Source organism: Macaca fascicularis, chromosome 11 (assembly GCF_037993035.2).
Source record: "Macaca fascicularis isolate 582-1 chromosome 11, T2T-MFA8v1.1".
NCBI classification, from domain to species: Eukaryota; Metazoa; Chordata; class Mammalia; order Primates; family Cercopithecidae; genus Macaca; species Macaca fascicularis.
The window spans coordinates 65,737,486-65,756,566 of NC_088385.1; the positions used below are offsets into that span (position 1 = coordinate 65,737,486).

General features: G+C 38.2%; 1 protein-coding gene across 1 annotated transcript in view; it reads right to left on the bottom strand.

Annotated features, from left to right (window-relative positions):
- Positions 1–6,139: 6,139 nt before the first annotated feature.
- Positions 6,140–19,081, bottom strand: part of LRIG3 (leucine rich repeats and immunoglobulin like domains 3) — a 46,587-nt gene continuing 33,645 nt past the window's right edge. Inside the window, exons 11-19 of the mRNA XM_005571404.5 lie at positions 17,216–17,287; positions 16,566–16,729; positions 14,290–14,610; positions 12,550–12,831; positions 10,807–11,259; positions 9,849–10,007; positions 8,403–8,546; positions 8,030–8,305; positions 6,140–6,802 (exon numbers count right to left, since the gene is read on the bottom strand). Of these exons, the coding sequence (XP_005571461.3) occupies positions 6,558–6,802; positions 8,030–8,305; positions 8,403–8,546; positions 9,849–10,007; positions 10,807–11,259; positions 12,550–12,831; positions 14,290–14,610; positions 16,566–16,729; positions 17,216–17,287 (2,116 nt within the window). The 3' untranslated portion in view covers positions 6,140–6,557. The remainder of the gene's footprint in view (positions 6,803–8,029; positions 8,306–8,402; positions 8,547–9,848; positions 10,008–10,806; positions 11,260–12,549; positions 12,832–14,289; positions 14,611–16,565; positions 16,730–17,215; positions 17,288–19,081) is intronic.

A 19,081-nucleotide genomic window follows, 5' to 3' on the forward strand; every position in this document is an offset into this window, starting at 1 on the left:
AGGCTGAGGCAGGAGAATGGCTTGAACCCAGGAGGCAGAGGTTACAGTGAGCCACTGTACTCCAGCCTGGGTGACAGAGTGAGATTCTGTCTCAAAAAAAAAAAAAAAAAAAAAAAAAAAGGCATTGTTCCAAATGTATTCATAATTCTCAAATTATAATAGCATGAATTCACTGTGATGGTTAATTTTATATGTCACCTTGACTGGGTTAAGGGATACCCAGATAACTGGCAAAACATTATTTCTGTTTTGGAGGGTGGTTCCATTAGAAATTAGCATTTGAATCAGTGGACTGAGTAAAGATGATCCCTCCACACCAATGTGGACAGGCAACATCCAATCCATTGTAGGTCCAGATAGAACAAAAAACAGGAAGAAAAGTGAATTCACTCTGTGGTAGAGCTGGGAAATCCATCTTATCCTTGTGCTTTGACATCAGAGCTCCAGGTTCCCAGGCCTTAGGTCTTGGACTGAAAGTTACATCATCTGGTTCTCAGGTCTTTGGATCAGGCTGCATGACACCACTGGCTTTCCCGGTTCTCCAGCTTTCAGACAGCATATTGTGGGACTTCCTAGCCTCCATAATCACATAAACCAATTCCCATAATAAATCCATATATATATATATCTCTCCTACCGGTTCTGTTTTTCTGTAGAACCCTAATACACACGCCTATAAAAAACTAAAGATGACCATGTTGGGAAAAGTTTTAAGTATATTTTGATTATAACAGACACAATTTTTTTTATTGTGATTAAAACAACGCAACATAAACTTACCATCTTAAAACTTAAGTGTACAGCTCAGTAATGTTAAGCATACTCACATTGTTCAGGAACAGATTTCCAGAAGTTTTCCATCTTGCAAATCTGAAAATCTATATCCGTTAAGCAACAACTCCCATTTCCCCGTCCCACCAGCCCCTGGTAACTACTATTCTACTTTCTGTTTCTTTGCCTACTTCATATACTTCATGTAAATCATACTTCAGAAATGGCACAGTAAGATTGGAAATGACAAAACTGGGAAAAATATACCAAGCAAATAAAAAATTAACTTCATAAAGAATAGACAGATATCAGAAACTCCAAGCAAGTTAAACCTTGAGTAACACTGATTTTTAAGAAGTGGGCCATGAGAGATGCAGTAATGAAGGAGACCAAGGAAAATGACCAGCAAGATAAGTAGGACTAGGAAAATGTAGAGTTTCATTAAGGTGCTACAACAATGTATTAGTCCAGTAAAATAAAAACCGTAAACATATGGTCAAGTGTGGAAGTTAGAAAAACTGGCGATCTTGGCAAAAGCAATTTCAATTGAACATGAACAAATTTTGATCTTCCCAGGCTGAAAAGGAACTAAGATTTTGAGACGTTTGAATGAGAAAAATAAGAGAGGGGATAACATAGAGGCAAGGTTAAGGGAAGATGGATATTGCATTATAGGATTCTCACAATCAAATTTATAGTTGAGGACAAAAGAGGGACGGCAACTTCTCACTCCAGCTACATCACTATAGTTCCCCCATAAACCCCATACTTTTTAACTTGGAGCCACTCAGTGTTCCACAGAAAAGAAAAACATTTCTTGATGCACGTGGCCACCTGTTTACCTTTAGTAAACTGCACAAGTTGACTTCCTGCTAAGTGCCCACACATCATCTAATTCATCATGTGATTACACGGCTAAGTGCTAGACCACATTACCTGGCGATTGTCAAAAACAGATCTTTTCACTTCATTTCTTCCTAGAAAGTATCTGATTAACACAGAGGTTAACTGTTTTAGTATTTTATACAATGACATCACAGCTGGCTTAGTAATAGCTGCTTCTCTGTGATTTTATCAGATGGTTCACAGGGTTCTTTGGGAAAACAGCTATTATGCTTGGGGTAAAAGCAAAAGCTTTGTCTTGGAAGAACTGAATTCTGCCAAGTGAGAAAGAAGAAAAAACATTTCAGGACAAAAGTTTTGTTGTTTATCTAGCACTTTCTTGAGATAATATTTGTCTTAGTAACGTTACAGTATCTATAGCATCTAAGATAGCACCTAGCACAGTAGCCATTCAAATGTTTGCAGAACTCAATATGAAATATGTACAATGATGTTTAGTTTATAAAAGGACACAGTGCATAGGGGTGGATAAGGAGTACTGTATGGTCAAAACATTCGGGGGTGATGAGAAGCATGGCTTGAAGGGTGAGCAGGGATGTGTACGAAAGGTCTTATATGACATAACTAGGATTTAAAATTAGTCATCGAAGGTTTTCAAACAGGGAGGCGACCCATTCAGATTTACTTTAGAAAAAAAGTATTTCTGGTGACAGCAAAGACAATGGATTAGATAAAACAAGGGAGGAGAAGTTGAGTTAAAACACTGCTACAAAGGGGATGAACTTCAGCTGTGGCAATGGGATAAGCGGGAAGGTATCATCAGCCTTGAGAAAACTCAGGAGCAAAACCATCAGGCATGGTGATTACAGTGATTAAACAAGAGAGTACCAGAACTGGAACTGCTGTGGAATGCAGGTGGAGAAAAGAGATAATTGGCTTAACCTGGGACATGCTGGTGAGGCCCATGTAACACTTCCAGGTAGTAGTTAGAAAGTAAACATTTGGAGACAAACACTGCCAGTTACAGGGGCCTACTGAGCTATAGCATTTAACACATCAATAGTAAATATTTATTCATGAACCTGTTTCCCGTCCCACTGATAATTAGAATAAGATTTTATTCATTTTTCACATCACCAGAGCATAAGAAATGTTTGAAAACTGAGTGTATTGTTACCAAATTTCAACTCTGAGCTGTAGTTAGATCAAAACAAAGCTATAGGAAGTAATCTCAAAATAACCACCAAAACAACTAGAATAACCTCATAAAAGTATTAGGTGTTGTACTGAAGAAAAAAAGAGTTAAGAAAAAAGAAGCCAAAGTTCAACATGAAACCCAACAAAGGTATACAAAAAAATTATAGAAGAAAAGCAAGAATTGTACGGTTGTGAATTCCCTTTTTGTATTCTTTAAAATGTATTCTTAAAATGTCTTTAATTAAAACATGTAATTTTAATTAAAAGCTATATGTGAATGTTGGTTTAACTTTTCTGGTATTCACGGGTATCAACCATCACAAAGGCAGATATGGAATCCAGATCTGACACTAAAAAAAATAGGAATGAAAAATGAACTTGTAATTTTTACAATAGTGAGAATGAACTTGATAAATTATGTACATTTTAATCTACAATATAGACTTTTTTTTTTTTTTTGAGACGGAGTCTGGCTCTGTTGCCCAGGCTGGAGTACAGTGGCCGGATCTCAGCTCACTGCAAGGTCCGCCTCCCAGGTTTACGCCATTCTCCTGCCTCAGCCTCCCGAGTAGCTGGGACTACAGGCGCCCGCCACCACGCCCAGCTAGTTTTTTGTATTTTTTAGTAGAGACGGGGTTTCAATGTGTTAGCCAGAATGGTCTCGATCTCCTGACCTCGTGATCCGCCCATCTCCGCCTCCCAAAGTGCTGGGATTATAGGCTTGAGCCGCCATGCCCGGCCTACAATATAGACTTTCATGTTTTATCTTAATAATATACCTTGAGTAAAATAGAATTTCTTTGTCAAAAGACATCCCATTCAGTAACAGATTTTTCAACAACAACAAAAAACCAAATGGCCCAAGTTATTGAGATAATTCAGAAAATATGTGGGCAAAACCGCTTCTCTATTAAAATAAAATACCAATGAAAATACTTCTGTGCCATTTTAGCTCACATTTGAGACCAAGCAAGATAATTATTTCAGGACTTTCCTATTACACATTTGTTTAAGAAATGCTCCATGAAAAAGGTTAAGTTCTGGCACCTAGATATTTCTGGAGTATGAAAATTATTCAATTCATGAAGAAACTGTACCTCTCTTTGAAGACTAATTGTTTTCTTGGCAGGGTATTGTGTTATCCAATGTGTTAATAGAACGCTGTCTTAAACGATGAGTTCTAAATTATCCTATTACATAAATCTGATCACTTCAGATTGCAAGAGTGGGAAGGACAGCTCAGGTATTTTGCAAGGACATGTGGTTCCCACTCTCTTGAAGAATACCAGTATAGCACATCTATCATAATATTGGGTATAAATTACTTCCTATCACATTGAATTGAAAGAAATAAAGCCTCCCAAGTTGTGTACAAACACCAAACCACTTTCTCTTCTTCTGTCAATCTTTAAAAAGTAGTATGGCTCTATTGTGACCAATAACTTTTGGTTTCTTTTTGTAGAAAGGCTGTGAAAATAAGTTATATATATTCCAGATACTTAACTTTCATAAAATTTTGCCAGAACTAAGGAATGCTTTTCTTCCCCAATATCCTACAATTAGTGCCAATAGTGGAATTAAGATAAAAACAATACAGAAATTTTGTGAACATCTTTTAAGATATGTTGTACATAAACTCATATCAAAAAGCATAGGATGATTAAACTGGAATTTTTAAGCATTCCTCCAAGCAATGTGACATTTATCTACATTAGGCTTTTTACATTGAGTCTATGTTATTTTAGGCTATCGTACCACCTACTAATTCATTTTAATTTAATATGGAGTCTCAAAATTGTATATATTCTTTTCCTGCAAATTGTGAAAGAGAAATCAAGTTCCTACTCTTTCTCCAGACAGTTAAGATTACATCTAATTCACACATTTCAGCACATACACACAGTAAAAGGGTAAAATCATATTGATGTAGAGTGAATCTGATTTTTGAATTTCAAGCATTAATGATTTAAACCTTTGTGCTGAAGTATGGAAAAATTAAATCCTTTAAAAGAAGTTCATAATAACTGAAAAAGGCCCCATCTGGCAATAATGAAGACAAATTAACAATAAAATTTTGAAAATCTGGCAATATGATCAAGCCAAAGTATACCAAATTACTTCTCTGTACTTAGTCACTGGTGGCCCAAGGAAGGATCAACTTCCTGTCTTGGACTCTGACTCTGGCGTCTACATTAAAGCAGGAAAATCGACTGCAATCTGGGTTCCAGGCTTCTGGCTCACAAGCAACAAAGCTCAAAACTTACTAAAAGCTGGAAGACTTTACCCTCGACATATTCTCTAAGAAGAATCCGCTTTTTGAATAGCTGCTTTCAGTTTAGTTCAAAGACAAGACAATGGCATAAATTCACACCTTGAAGGTTAGCTGATTTTTAAAGCTTATTGTGCTATATTAACTTCTTTTGTGCCAATTTATATTGAGCAAGAGGGTTTTTCTTTAAACTACACATATGCGCTAGAATTTACTAAAGAAGAAAGTTTGATAATCTGAATTAAACTGAATTGCTTTTCCATTCAATTATTTTGAATTGTGTCATCTAGTTTTGAAACTATTGTTATATTCATTTTTCTGTGTATATATGCCTGTCATGTAATTACATTTTTCAATAAATACTGTTTTAAAACAAATGTTTTAAATAGTTTTATGTGCTTAAGTAACAAATTTTATACTTAGTTTTTAACCAAACCTTGACGATCAAAGAAAATATTTCGGTAATTGTTCAAGACTAGGTTAGAAGTACCATTTATATACAAACTGCTCTTCCAGCAGAAAATCAATAAAAACAGAAAACAATTCTAGCAGCATCTCATTATAACCTGGAACAGCGCATGAAAGTCCACCTCTGCAATAGCCATTTTAGCTATAGACACGTGCAATAAACCACTCGCTTGTTGTAAGAAAAGGGACGGCAAAAGTGAAACTACTTGATAAGCATAAGGCATTGGACCATGTAAACCATTATTATAATTAAAGAATCATGAATTGAGCAGTGATTGATGGAATGGTAGTTGTACTATATTACACCAGATTATAACAACAAATCTTTTTTTGTTCATAGGTTTAGAAATAAATTAATGTACCTTAAATCTCTGTAGCTCCTTCTCGTTTACAATTGTGCTTGCATATGCACAATCTGATTTCAATCTGTATTACAACAATCCTGGGAGGTAGAAAGAACGGTCATTTTTGTTCGTACTTTAACGGGCTAAATAAAATTCCCATCAGTTTGAGACGTCATAATGTGAACTAATTAAGCCTAAGTTGTGCTGAAAATAATAAAAATTGTTATTGTATAAATGGGGCTTGGCATCAAATTGACACATTTTATTAAATATAATGTGTAAAATATAATGAAGTAATTTCTATTTAAAAAAACGGTACAAGGCAGATATTATTTAAAATGCTTTAGTAACTCATTTTCAATAAAAAGAAATCTGGCATTATAAAAATACATAAAATAATCATGATTTATAGCATTAATTTATGTAAGATACTTTTTTGCATTAAAAAAAGTTATAAAATAGTTTAAAAAGGTATTCTTATATGAGCATCATTCCCAGTATAAAAATTTTCATAACTTTTTGTAATTTTGGTTCATCTGTATAAATAAAGCATTTTTATCCTTTTAAAATTCATAACTCCATTTAAAAAACATAAGATTCTCTCTCTTTTAAATAAAAGTTCACTTGAGGTAGTATGTTAAGCTTTTCCTTTGGTCTCATTCAGTCTATGTGTCCAAGTCATACGACTGAAAATTTGGAGTCCTGTAGTTCTCTAAAGTCTGTTTAAAGGTACAAATGTGATTGTCTTCCTGAAAATCTGTCCTTTCTTTCCCATCTTCCTCTGACCCAGAGTCCAAGTCTGGGGAAGAATGAGCTTTCAAATAAAAGGCTCTTGGCTGACAATCTGATGGCTGTCCAAAGCTTGAATAGGCATCTAGGTGAGGTCTCCTGAGAGCTTTTCCAAATGTACCTGAAAGAAAGAAACACCTTGAGCACAGGGGTCCCTTTGCTAGCATGTGAATCAATAAAACCCATTGCAAATGAAGAAACATCTTACCCCATGAATATGAGTAAGTGTTTTCTACAAGTCCACATTGTGGCACTCATACATGTACATCTGTGTTACAGACAGATCACTTCTAGAATGGAGCAAAAGACATTTGCCCTCCCTCATATTTACATTCACTGAACAAATGCATCTCTTATTTATCATTTCTTGTGACCTGCAGTGATGTTAATGGTCATGCAATAAAGCTCCCCAATATAAGTTTCCCCATATCCTAGCTGAGAGCCCACCAATTTCGGTGAAGGATGCGTTGGACAGTAACATCCAATGAACTGGAGCTAAATATACAAATTTTCTTTCAAAATAAACCTATGTCCTGCCCTTGCTTCATTAACTGTAGCAAAATATTACTCAACTGAATCAAATTCTTGCCTCAGTCATACAAAACATATTAATTTTTTCCAGAAAGGAATATAAATAATTACACTGTGATAAAACATAACATTTCATAGAAGTTGGGTAAAACATTTGAAAATTCTCCCTTTTTTTATTGTCAACATGGCAAGTTGTGGCTGATTTTCCCATCTCTCCGGTCAGTGAAAAGATGACCTCAGCTCTTCCATCCTATTATCCCCATGCATCAGACGAAAAAATTCACAAGCTAATCTCAGTGCCAGCCAGCATCTAACACCACTGACTTGGACCTTAAGGCTGGTTTTCTTTGCCAAAGGTAGTCCAGCTTGTCAGACTAACAGTTGTTGCTAGGTAGGATGCTGTTTTCCACCCTTCGACTGCGGGTTCACTTGGAAGCCACCAGACATACTAAACCACAATCATGCAGAGCACACAACTCCACCCCAAAGGCCGTGGGAGCCCAAAACCACTTTTTCCACATGGCTGACAAGCTGAGCTCCTAAGTCCTCCCCAAACCCTTGTCTTGGAGTAGATGCCACACACAGTGCTACCCAGAAAGCTCCTGAGGCTTAGTTACAGATTAAACACATCATCAAGTAAAATCCCACCTCTGACTTTGCTTTTAGAGGCATTTACATGACCTAGTCGGATGTCATGGCAGCCTCATTCAAGAAACCATTTTTTACCAGTTTGACATTCAAGGCTCTCATTGCTCTCTCACATACAACTTGGAGTACGGATCCTCAGACGAGGTACCTGATAACTTAATAAACTTACCCATGAAAGAATTACTCGAGGCAACTGACGCTGGCTCTGGATTTGTGCTAAAATCTAAAGAGGACTTGTTTGGACACAGATTTTTCATTCCGGGTCCTTCATTTTGAGAGTAACTAGTGTTAAGTAGCTTCCTCACATGTGAGGGCCATGCTATATCACTGAAGCTCCGTTCGCAGGATTCTTCTGAAGGATGAGAACATGGGTAGCACTCCTTTTTCCTTATGTACCTGGGCTCATAGTGGTCCATTAAAGCTGTTCTTGGATCAGGACTGCAACCTTTTTAATTTGGGGGTAATAACAGAAGGAGATTGCGGTTAGCACATCTAGAAGTCTCTAAGAAACAGAACTGTACTCAGGCAAGAAAACTACCTACCTGTATGATACGTTTCAAAAGGATCTGAGCCATACAGATTGCCCTTCAAATACACAGGGCCTGTAGATCCCAAAAAGGGACAAAGGAACGGGTCTGTGGCAGCTTCCATGTCAGCTTCACTGCTGTTGTCAATATGGCAGGTCCCTTTGAAACAAAAGTCTTAGTCACTGATCCAATTATTCAAGTGCCATTCAACATTCTCCCCAATTTTGGCATTTTCCATATTTATGGATGAAAGTTTGACTAGAACATCACATAGACCATAAAACTGCAAAAATTTACAGTGGGGTTTAAACATTTTAAACCAGAATACTCACTTCTATGCTCAGATCCTCTAACTCTATGCTATCTGTGACTTGCCAAGCACTTTTAATTTATCTCATCTCTGATGAAACTGTGAAATTGAAAACAAATATACTTCTCTCCCAACTACAATGTCTAGCACAGAGCGTATAATAAATACTTATGGGAAAAGTTGGTCATATATTTTAGAATAACATCGATGGCTTCCACTTGCTGAGCCCTTAATATGTGCCTAGCACCACATAGTTTTCCATTTTCATTTCATTTGCACAAGTACCTCACCAGAAAGTACTCCACATGCCCCACAGTACATGGAGTAAGTAGTAGGAGTCGGTCTTGTACAAAACCTGTGCTCTTGTACTATGCTGTCTCCATTATTATTCTCGAAACCATGCAGCATTGAAAGCAAGGGTCAGAATTAGACTTCTCAAAGAGGCTGGGCGCGGTGGCTCACGCCTGTAATCCCAGTACTTTGGGAGGCTGAGGTGGGCAGATCACCTGAGGTCAGGAGTTCCAGATTAGCCTGGCCAACATGGCAAAACCCCGTCTCTACTAAAAATACAAAACAAAAGAAAGCATCAGCCAGGCATGGTGGCACATGGCTATAGTCCCAGTTACTTGGGAAGCTGAGGCAGAAGGATCTCTTGAACCCAGGAGGTGGAGGCTGCAGTGAGCCAAGACCACGCCACTGCATCCCAACCTGGGTGACAGAGTGAGACTTCGTCTCAAAATAAATAAATAAAAATAAGTAAACAAAAAATAGACTTCTCAAAAGAAAATAATGTAAACCATTTGACTGTTAAGCCCATTCATGTAACCAGTTAATATCATTTAAGGAAGGAGAACGTTCAGGGCCAAAGAACATTTATAACATAAAGAATATACGAACATCCTTTACACATGGAATAATTACATTTTTCTAAACCCACTAGTCTGTTTTTATTGTTAGAAACAAAAATTTATTTTGTTTCCTAGTATTTAAGAGAAGGGTATAGAACTATACAATTTCAACTTTGCTAGTGATCTTGGGCCAGGTCCTAAATGTCAGTGTTATCAATATCTTGTGAAAATGAATATCGTATCTGAGTCTTCCACCATATGACTTCAAAACAATTACAGCCCACGTTCATTTTAAACACTTACCACTACTGTCATGTTGTGGTAAGAAAAATCCAGCACCTGAAGATGTGACAAACTGGTGGTGGCTTCCACTTTCTGAAGACACGTACCCATCCTGCCTGTCAGCTAACGTTCCCTGAGATGACAAATAACTAGGAATATCTGCTGGCAAGTTGGTCTCATCTGTAATAAAACAGCAGCATTTTATGAACCAAGAATGATCGTAATTGTCCCATAGGTATCCCAGGGGAATGGCATAGACTTAATTTTGGCTTCCGTGTACATCAAATTAGGGGGGATCTACTGTGGCAAACCCATCTCGATTGTACAGTATTCTGGAATGGTAAATTAGGACTTTGTTGCTCCGGGAAGTATAAGCTGACTTTCTATTTTATCACCCGTTGGATGCACCTCCCAAATTTCAAAACAACAAATGTTTACAAAGATTTTTTAAAAGGCTGAAGGCTTAAGAATTTTCATGGGACAGTATCTAAGCTTTCAAATTAAGCTTGATTATTGCCATATTCTCTGCTTAATATTATCAATCAATATCTGACTTTGCACATACTAATCAAGTCACAGCCCCTCTTCCACTAATAAAATCCAATCTAAGTATATGCACACACACATACACAACAAGACACACAACTACTGCAGAAAGTAAACCTCATCATTAAAGGGCTGTTCCTGGTTCTCCATCACTATCTTATGAAGGAGTTACAAATACTTTAGTCAGTGACTTGGATTTCATCTCACCGCCACAGGATATTCTGATGTCATTTTAACAAAGAGTATTAATCTTTAAACATCAGCTTTATTAGGGGCTGGAGTGTTATTTTTAGCGAACCATATTTCTGCAGCTTGAAAAAAATGAGTCACCCTTCTGAGATGAACTCAGACTGCAAGACACACGTTCTAGAAGTATTTGCAGAACCACAAATACACGACTCCCGTGACCTGTGCCAAGCTTCTGTTTACACACCTGTGTTGGTAATGCTGCAATCTTCATTCCTCCGCCTTGTGTGGTATATGATGACCACCCACACGAGCGACGTGCCCACCACACAGCAAACCACTGCTATGATCACGACACCCACAGTGGCCCATCCGTCATCGTCTAACGATGGGGCAGTCATCTGAGGGGAGTCGCAGGTCGGAGTGGGGATCACACTGAGGCGCACGTTTCCTCTCTCAGTGCCCAGGGTATTAGACATCTCACATGTGTACTTCCCAGCATCACTGACATCTGAGTCCACGATAATCAGAAGCTGATTGCCTGCTGCAAAAAAGTGCCTCTCGGTTACCACCAAAGGGCTATCATCTTTGGTCCAGTTCAATCTGGGGGGAGGGCTTCCTCCAGCAATGCACTGTAGGACGGCCGTTTCTCCCTTGGTTACCGTTCGGTCCAACAGAGGCCGCAAAAATGATGGCGTTTCTGAAATAATAAGTTATGCTTTTAATTTCGCAAATAACATTTAGTTTCCATATCATAAAATGTAGCATTTAAACTTATTCAAATTGCAACCTAAAATTTTATTCTCCCACAACTTACTGGATAGGCTTTTTTAAGAGCCTAAACATATACAACATTCAGTATTTCACTATTCTGCTGTCATTAACTCATAACACCGGTTAAGCATAATATCTACTATTTTTAAAATCTCAACTTCCCTCACTTTTGCAAAAGTCGGGAAGCTGGTGGTGGCGGGGAGAGTGGGAAACAAAACCTTTTTTAAAAATAGAACGTATAAAAATAATTTCAAGCACAAGGGTATGCTGATAAATAAAAAAAGGGTATGTTGATAAATAAAAAAAAAGAATGCTTAAGTTTTTTAAGTGCAATTTTTTTGGGCCGGATGCCCAGGCCTATATTAAAACTCTGACAATAATTTACTTTTATTATTTAGTATCTTAATAGGTTACTTTAATTAGCTCTTTCAAAGACACATGAATAATAATTGTGTTTACATTTTTAAAAAGCATTTGTTTAGGTAAAAGATGAAAAAAAATTCCAGAGAGGTATGGTAGGCTGAGAGAAGAGAGTAAGGCCTTCCCAATTTGTTCCTACATTTTTTAAATACGTTCTTTATGGTGTTTACCAATATAGGCCGGGCGCGGTGGCTCACGCCTGTAACTCCAGCACTTTGGGAGGCCGAGGTGGGCAGATCACGAGGTCAGGAGATTGAGACCATCCTGACTAACACAGTGAAACCCCGCCTCTACTAAAAATACAAAAACAAAATTAGCCTGGCGAGGTGGCGGGCGCATGTAGTTCCAGCTACTTGCGAGGCTGAGGCAGGAGAATGGCGTGAACCCAGGAGGCGGAGCTTGCAGCGAGCCGAGATTGCGCCACTGCACTCCAGCCTGGGCGACAGGGCGAGACTCCGTCTCAAAAAAAAAAAAAAGACTACCAATATAGACAGCACAGTGGGGAAATTAGAGGAGGGTGATCTCCCCTAAAAGGGAAAGCATCACAAATTTTGCTTGGCCCCTCTCTTTAGGGTGGAGGGGACAGGGATTCACCTCAGTGGCCAGACTTGAGGCTGTCATGCAATCCCTGACTTCAAAGTGTTCAAGAGCCATTTGCGTTAATACTTCCTAGGGAAAGGCAACGCCCCCTAGATCTTCATCTCTTATTCTCACAACTTCTGGTAGTTAGAGACCTTGGATGAGCCAGTATCTTCAAGACTGATTTATACCACAGAATCTTAACAAATTCACCCACCTAGGACAGTCAGAGTTGCATTTGCAGAAATACTTCCTGCACTGTTCTGAGCTGTGCAGCTGTATACCCCAATGTCCTCTATCTTCACATCCACGATAAAGAACACGTCATCCTCGGGCATCACATGCATGCGTCTCTCCCGTGCAGCTGGGAAGTCTGTGCCCCCATCCTTCTGCCAGGCTATCTGGGGGCTTGGGTGCCCCACAGCAGCACACTCCAAGCGTGCCATGGCTCCAGCTCGGATGGTGAGGTCCATGGGGGTCTTGGTGAATGAGGGAAGCACTGAAATCAGAGAAACAACATAGGCATTAGCCCAATGGAGTCTTAGAGATTCACTTGCATTGCTTTTTATTTATTATTTTTGTTTGATACTTACAGATTGTCCCTGACATAGATTGGGCAGGGGTTAATTTCAATTTCAAGTCAAGGAAACGAAAGTTGAGATGGAAAGATTAAAAGCCCGCTCAAGGTTACAGACCCAGAAACAATGAAGTCAGGATAAAACACAGGTCATCTGATTCTCAGAATGAAGGTCTTCCTGCTATTTTCTGCCGCTTTTTAGTTTCCTCAGTAATGAACTGTGAGATCTTGGGCATATCAATTAATCTCTTTGTACCCTGACCATTCACTTCATCTGTTTTTTTTTTTTAAGTCCCTCCTGGTAGCTCTAACATTCTGTGACTTTTGATACATGTTTTATTCTACAATTTAAACTCTAAACTGTTCTATGTGCCAGGTCACAGCCATTATTTGCTGAGTGAATGCATTAATTAATCATATTCAAAATCTTCTACCATGGCAGATACAGACAGTTAAATGATAAAGTGGCAAGCATCCTACTGTAAAACTGTATACCTACCACACAAAGCAAACAAGAATAGACTTCCATTAACAGTGGCTAACAGTGCATTTACTGAGCACTACACCTTGTAGCCATTTTGCTACATCCTTTACACACATTATTTCACTGAATGAGCATAATGCCTCCAGGGGGCAGGTCCTATTATCCCTAATTAAAAGATGTGGAACTGGAGGCAGAGATGTAATCTGCTGAAAATCATGCAGGAGTGGCAGGATTCACACACACATCTCTGAATTAAAGGCACTGTGCATCCAGCATGACGCTTTGCAGCCTTCCAGATCAGTATACTGCACTGTAAACTCTCAAAGAACAAAACATGGCCAGGCACGGTGGCTCATGCCTGTAATCCCAGCCAGCACTTTGGGAGGCCGAGGTGGGCAGATCACGAGGTCAGGAATTCGAGACCAGCCTGACCAACACAGTGAAACCCCGTCTCTACTAAACATACAAAAAATTAGCCAGGCATGGTGGCGCACACCTGTAATCCCAGCTATTCAGGAGGCTGAGGCAGGAGAATTCCTTGAATCTGGGAGGTGGAGGTTGCAGTGAGCTGAGATTGCAACACTGCACTCCAGCCTGGGCGACAGTGCAAGACTCCGACTCAAAAAAAAAAGAAAAAGAAAACAAAAGAGCAAAACATGTCTGGTTCATCTCTGTGTTACTCACCACACTGAGTACGGTGTCATCTTCAACATAATTGCAGGTTTAGATACAAATAACCAAGAATGTTAATTTTGTGGAATGAAAGGTAGGGAAAGGAAGAGTCAGGTGGGGAACTGTGAGAAGAAAAGACAGGGTTAAGATTAAGAGAGAAAAAGAGGTGCTTTCTATTTCTAAAAGGTATCTTTAAATGCTAAAGGAAAAGTCAGATCACATACTATTTACTGTAAGCTTGGCTTTGACAGAGTAGGATGAACCAAAGTGATTGGAGATGACACACTGATATTTCCCCTCACTGGCAAATTCCACCTCGCGCAGCCGAAGGATGGTGGTATACTCCATCACCTCGCCGCCCTGGGCCCGGAGGTGTGCATAATTTTCCATTTCGGCGTCATGCAGTAGTTCATTGTCTTTTTTCCAAGCAAAAGTCATTGGGGAATCACTGCTGCTGGCAGCTGAGCAGATGAAACTCAAATTGGAACCTTTTATTGCCGACTGTGTTTCTGGCTGCACCGTGATCTGGGGTTTGGGAAAATCATCTGTTCAAAATGGAGAGGAGGAGACAAAACAATGTTAAGGCTCAAGAGTCCAAATACTACTCAAATCTGAACACCAAGAAATGCAAAAACAGCGGCCTGGGTTTTACCCTTTGTGTATGTTTTCCAGATGGACTAGCAGTCCCCGTGTTGAAATGAGAGTTTATAAAGTAACTCATTCATCTCGAATACAGATGGAGATCTATTTATCAATCAGTATTACCTGAGAAAAGACTGTTATTTTGGGGCTATCAGAAAACCCACAGTTTATTCCTGACCCCTTATGCTTTGTATAAGTACAAGAAGAAAGCAGTTTAAAAACTTCCAGGCTCATGGATCATTTCTGAATGCTACTACTATCACGAAACTGCAATTGTTCCCATGTTCTCCCCAGATAAGGAGCAGCAAAATTAAGAAATCAAACATCAATCATGATTACTCAACAAAGACAGCCATTAACACTCCATTTACCAAAACAGAACCACTATTAAAAAGCAGTACTTTAAGCAGATCCAAAAAAAAAAAAAAAAGCTGATAGCAAAAGAAAAAGCATCTCTAAAACAAACTGTAAGACACTGGCTTCGGCCTGGAGCTTTGAGAGGCCAATCATGCTGCTGTGCTACCCTGTCAAAGCTACATTATAATTAGAGCTAAGCAACTCTTTCATTCCAAACAGTTATTTTTAGTGCTCTGTTACTTTTTGGAAAAGTTACCTTTTTGAACTTCAGTTTCTCAGTGATGATGATGTAAACTCAGAAGGAAACATCTGAGATCTACCAAAGTGTACTATTTGGGTGCTACCACTATTTGAAAAAACTTTTTATGTGTGTTGAGTGGGTTATGGCTTTGATAACTCCGATGCTGCTATTTTTCAATGTCTGCATACTGTAATCGAGGTGGTTTCTTTTCTGTATTATTCTGAAATTCTCATCTAATAAATTGATGTTCAGATTCACAAGGAAGTGAAAAAAACTATGGACACTATATATGTGTTTCAAAGTAATAGGGGGATCAGATCTTGGGACGAAAAAAACTATGAAATAAGGACCATGGGAAAGGAGCAGTTCAGGCCCTGACAGATGAATGCCAAAAGCTTATTCAGTTCCAAAAGCTACATCAGAGGTTTTATTTCCAGAAACTACTGGCACTGCTTAATGCTGTAACCTAAAAATATATATCGTGGACAAAGCAGTTTTAAGTAAATTTTTAAATGCCAATGCAAAAGAAGGTTCTTAATATTTTAACACCCATGCTTAAATATAAGCAAATTCTGATTTATTGTTTTATAAAGCATATTTACTTTTACAGAAGTCTCCATGGCAGCTAATAGTAAACAGCAGCATCATGTAATAGATAGAAAATTGCACCAGAGATGAATACTTTTCTTTTAAATCCAGATCTGCTACTAACCAGCTAAGTAAAGTTTAGGTAACTAGATTTCCAATGCTGAGATTCTTGGATGCTAAAACAACGGACCTTAAAATTATTTATAATAAATTCACATTTACTATTACTTGTAAATGTTACCTACCAATAATTTTTTAGCACCCCATAAATCATTAATAATTATCTCTCTTTCATGTAAGCCTCCCAACAAGCCTCAGAGTTGGGAAGAGAAGAAAAGAGAGTCCCCATTTCATGGATGCAGAGACTAACATTTAGGGAATTTAAGTTAAGTAGAAGGGCTGGGATTATCCTTCCATTCTCTCAAGATCCAATTTCATTCTTTTTCCACCACACCATCCTGATGCCAAAACAAAGATGAAGCAATTTTAGAAAACTCTCTTTCCCATCTGTGAAATTAAAATAATCAGCAAACTATAGACCCATTTTCCTCTACCTCAGCAGAAATAAAAGCTTTATAAAGAGATCATAAATCTATTCAAAACCATTATTTGGATAAATGGGAGGGGAAAAAAGAAGAATAAATAAAAGGCAAGGGCAATACTTATACTCACCACACACAAAGCCATCTGGGCTAACAGCAAAAATGCTTCTTCCTTTTAGTAGCTGAGGATGGGCACAACTGGCATTTACAAAGCTCTGAAAGTTGTTTTCCGCCACCCACTGTGGGAGCCATTTTAGTTGGCAATCACACAAAAGACTTGATGTATTTAAATGCCTGAGGAGAGTAATTATATTCAATTTGTTCTGTATGAAATGCAGATTTCTACAAGTAAACTAAACCCAAGTAAATATTAACAAAGCAATGAATTTGGAAACTGAATACACACATCCCATGGAATAAGTATTCTACGGTCCATTTTAAAATACAAGAAATGTATCTAGCATGATTTTCTGTTGTTCTTACTGTCCCACAGAGACAGAGGTGTTGATTTATCAAAAGTTCCTTACGACTGAAAAATTACTACTCTATTGAGTGACTGTACTATATTTGGTCCCACAAACTTGCAAATTGAAAATAGAAAGAAAAACTCATTTCAACAAAAAGAACAAATAAATTCCTTTTTTGTTGTCTGGTATAAAAATTAAATAATGTTAAGAATGTGCCAGGCACTTTTTATAAATACATAATCTAGGGTGACACACCATATGACAGCTTTCCCCTCTATACTTTCAGACTCCTAGAAGGAAAAGAAAAGCTTACAATTGTTGCAGTTTCTTCATTTGTGAAAATGCATTGCCTTGTAAAGACATGATTGCGTTGTCACTCAGGTCTCTGAAAAATCACCAAATCAAATGCATCAGAGCAAACTACCATCATTTCGTGCTTTCGGACAAAGTTTGGGCCCACACTGCCCACCCCATTTGCCAAACAAATACTCCCTCTATGTGTTGAAACACATGACTGGGGCAACCCCAGAAGAATCCACTGCAAAGCTTGTGCTGAAGAACCAGGGCATTTTGTATCACAGATAGGTTGTGTTTTAGCGAAAAAGATTCACTTTATGTCATCGCTTACAGATTATTTGACTCATTAGGGCCCAAGCTGTTCTATTATTTTATTCTACTACTCTTTATTCAAATTAGTAACTATTAGAAACTTCTAAATATACAAACAAAATTTCTCATAATTATGCTTTTATAAAACACCATTTGCACAGTATTTTTGAAGACAGGCACTCAGTTCAGTGATTTACATGTGTTACTGCATTTATTCCTATAACAACCCAAAATATGATGGTATTACTATTTAGCTCAGCACAAAAGGGGAAAGTAAGGGTTGAAACAATTATTTTCAATTCCAAAACCTGTGCTTTTAACCATTAACCTAATTCTGTCACTCACAGCTCACTAACATAAACGCAGTAAGACGTTCAGACAAGATACACTCGTTAAAGCAAATACTTCAGGCAGGAAATTCATAAAATGAACATATATTCTGGGTTAATTCTCTTTTTACAGAGACTTATAAGCAGTCTGCACTGAAGTATTCACCAGAATGATTACCACTCTGTTTTTCTTTACAGGGGTCAGAGTATACAAAGGGAATACTGAGCGAGACAAGGGGAAGAGAAAACAAAGAAAGAAGGGACCAGACATGGCTAGACGAAGAGGCTGGGGCAATCAAGGGAGATTTAAGAAAACTGAAGCAGAGATTAATACTCCACTGATCCACTAATTCCACTTTCCCAGAAATGGAATGGGCCAAATGACAAACCCTTTTGGCTAGTTTTCTTTTCAAAATAATCGGTTTCAATAAATACTGTAATGTAGGTCTGCCCTTCCAAAACTCAGCTTTGCAGAATCATTCTACTATAATTTGAACTCCCGCATTCACTGTCAGGATGGCTCACGATCCAAGTCTCCCTCAGAAGAACCGGTGCAGTCAGAAGGTGACAACAAAGTGGTTTATAGATAACAGCTAAATCTTCACTCTCAATACGTAGCACACACGGAAGAACCCAATATGTATTTTAAATTGTAACTTCTTTGGTCCTGGTTAATAGATATTAAAACTTCTGGTTACAAGCATTCCTTAACAGTGATACATTACTTTGTACTTTTACTGTACAAGAGTAAAACATACAACCATGGTTATAAGCAGCTGGTTGGTTCACTTAGTTAAAGCTGCAAAATTTTGATTCCTATCAATGTTAGCTAGCTTTCCTCTCTTAGTGGCTGAAAATTTCTGAGCCCCTAAATGACATTTCAGAAATGTGTACCAGGAGTTACGAGTTACTGGGAGTAGCGGCAGAGATTGTACAGGCAAGAGCTAGTGTGATGCAGGGGCACTGTGAAAGTAGGGGCAGCTCTGGGTTGAGTCCTGCTTCTGACAGTTACTAACTGATGGGTCAAGAAGAAACAAAAGAAAACAAACGAAAAAAGAGAACAATGGTAAGGGGGTTGCATGTTTCATAATTAAACAACAATCAGAGACCAACAATTCTCAAAGTAGCGCTAAAACTCTCCTATGTCACCCTTAAGGATTGTGGAACATTGTTCTTTAAAAGCCAAGTCATCTCTTTAACTGTCCAATGGAATCAATAAACTCTTAGAACCTCTGCTTAAC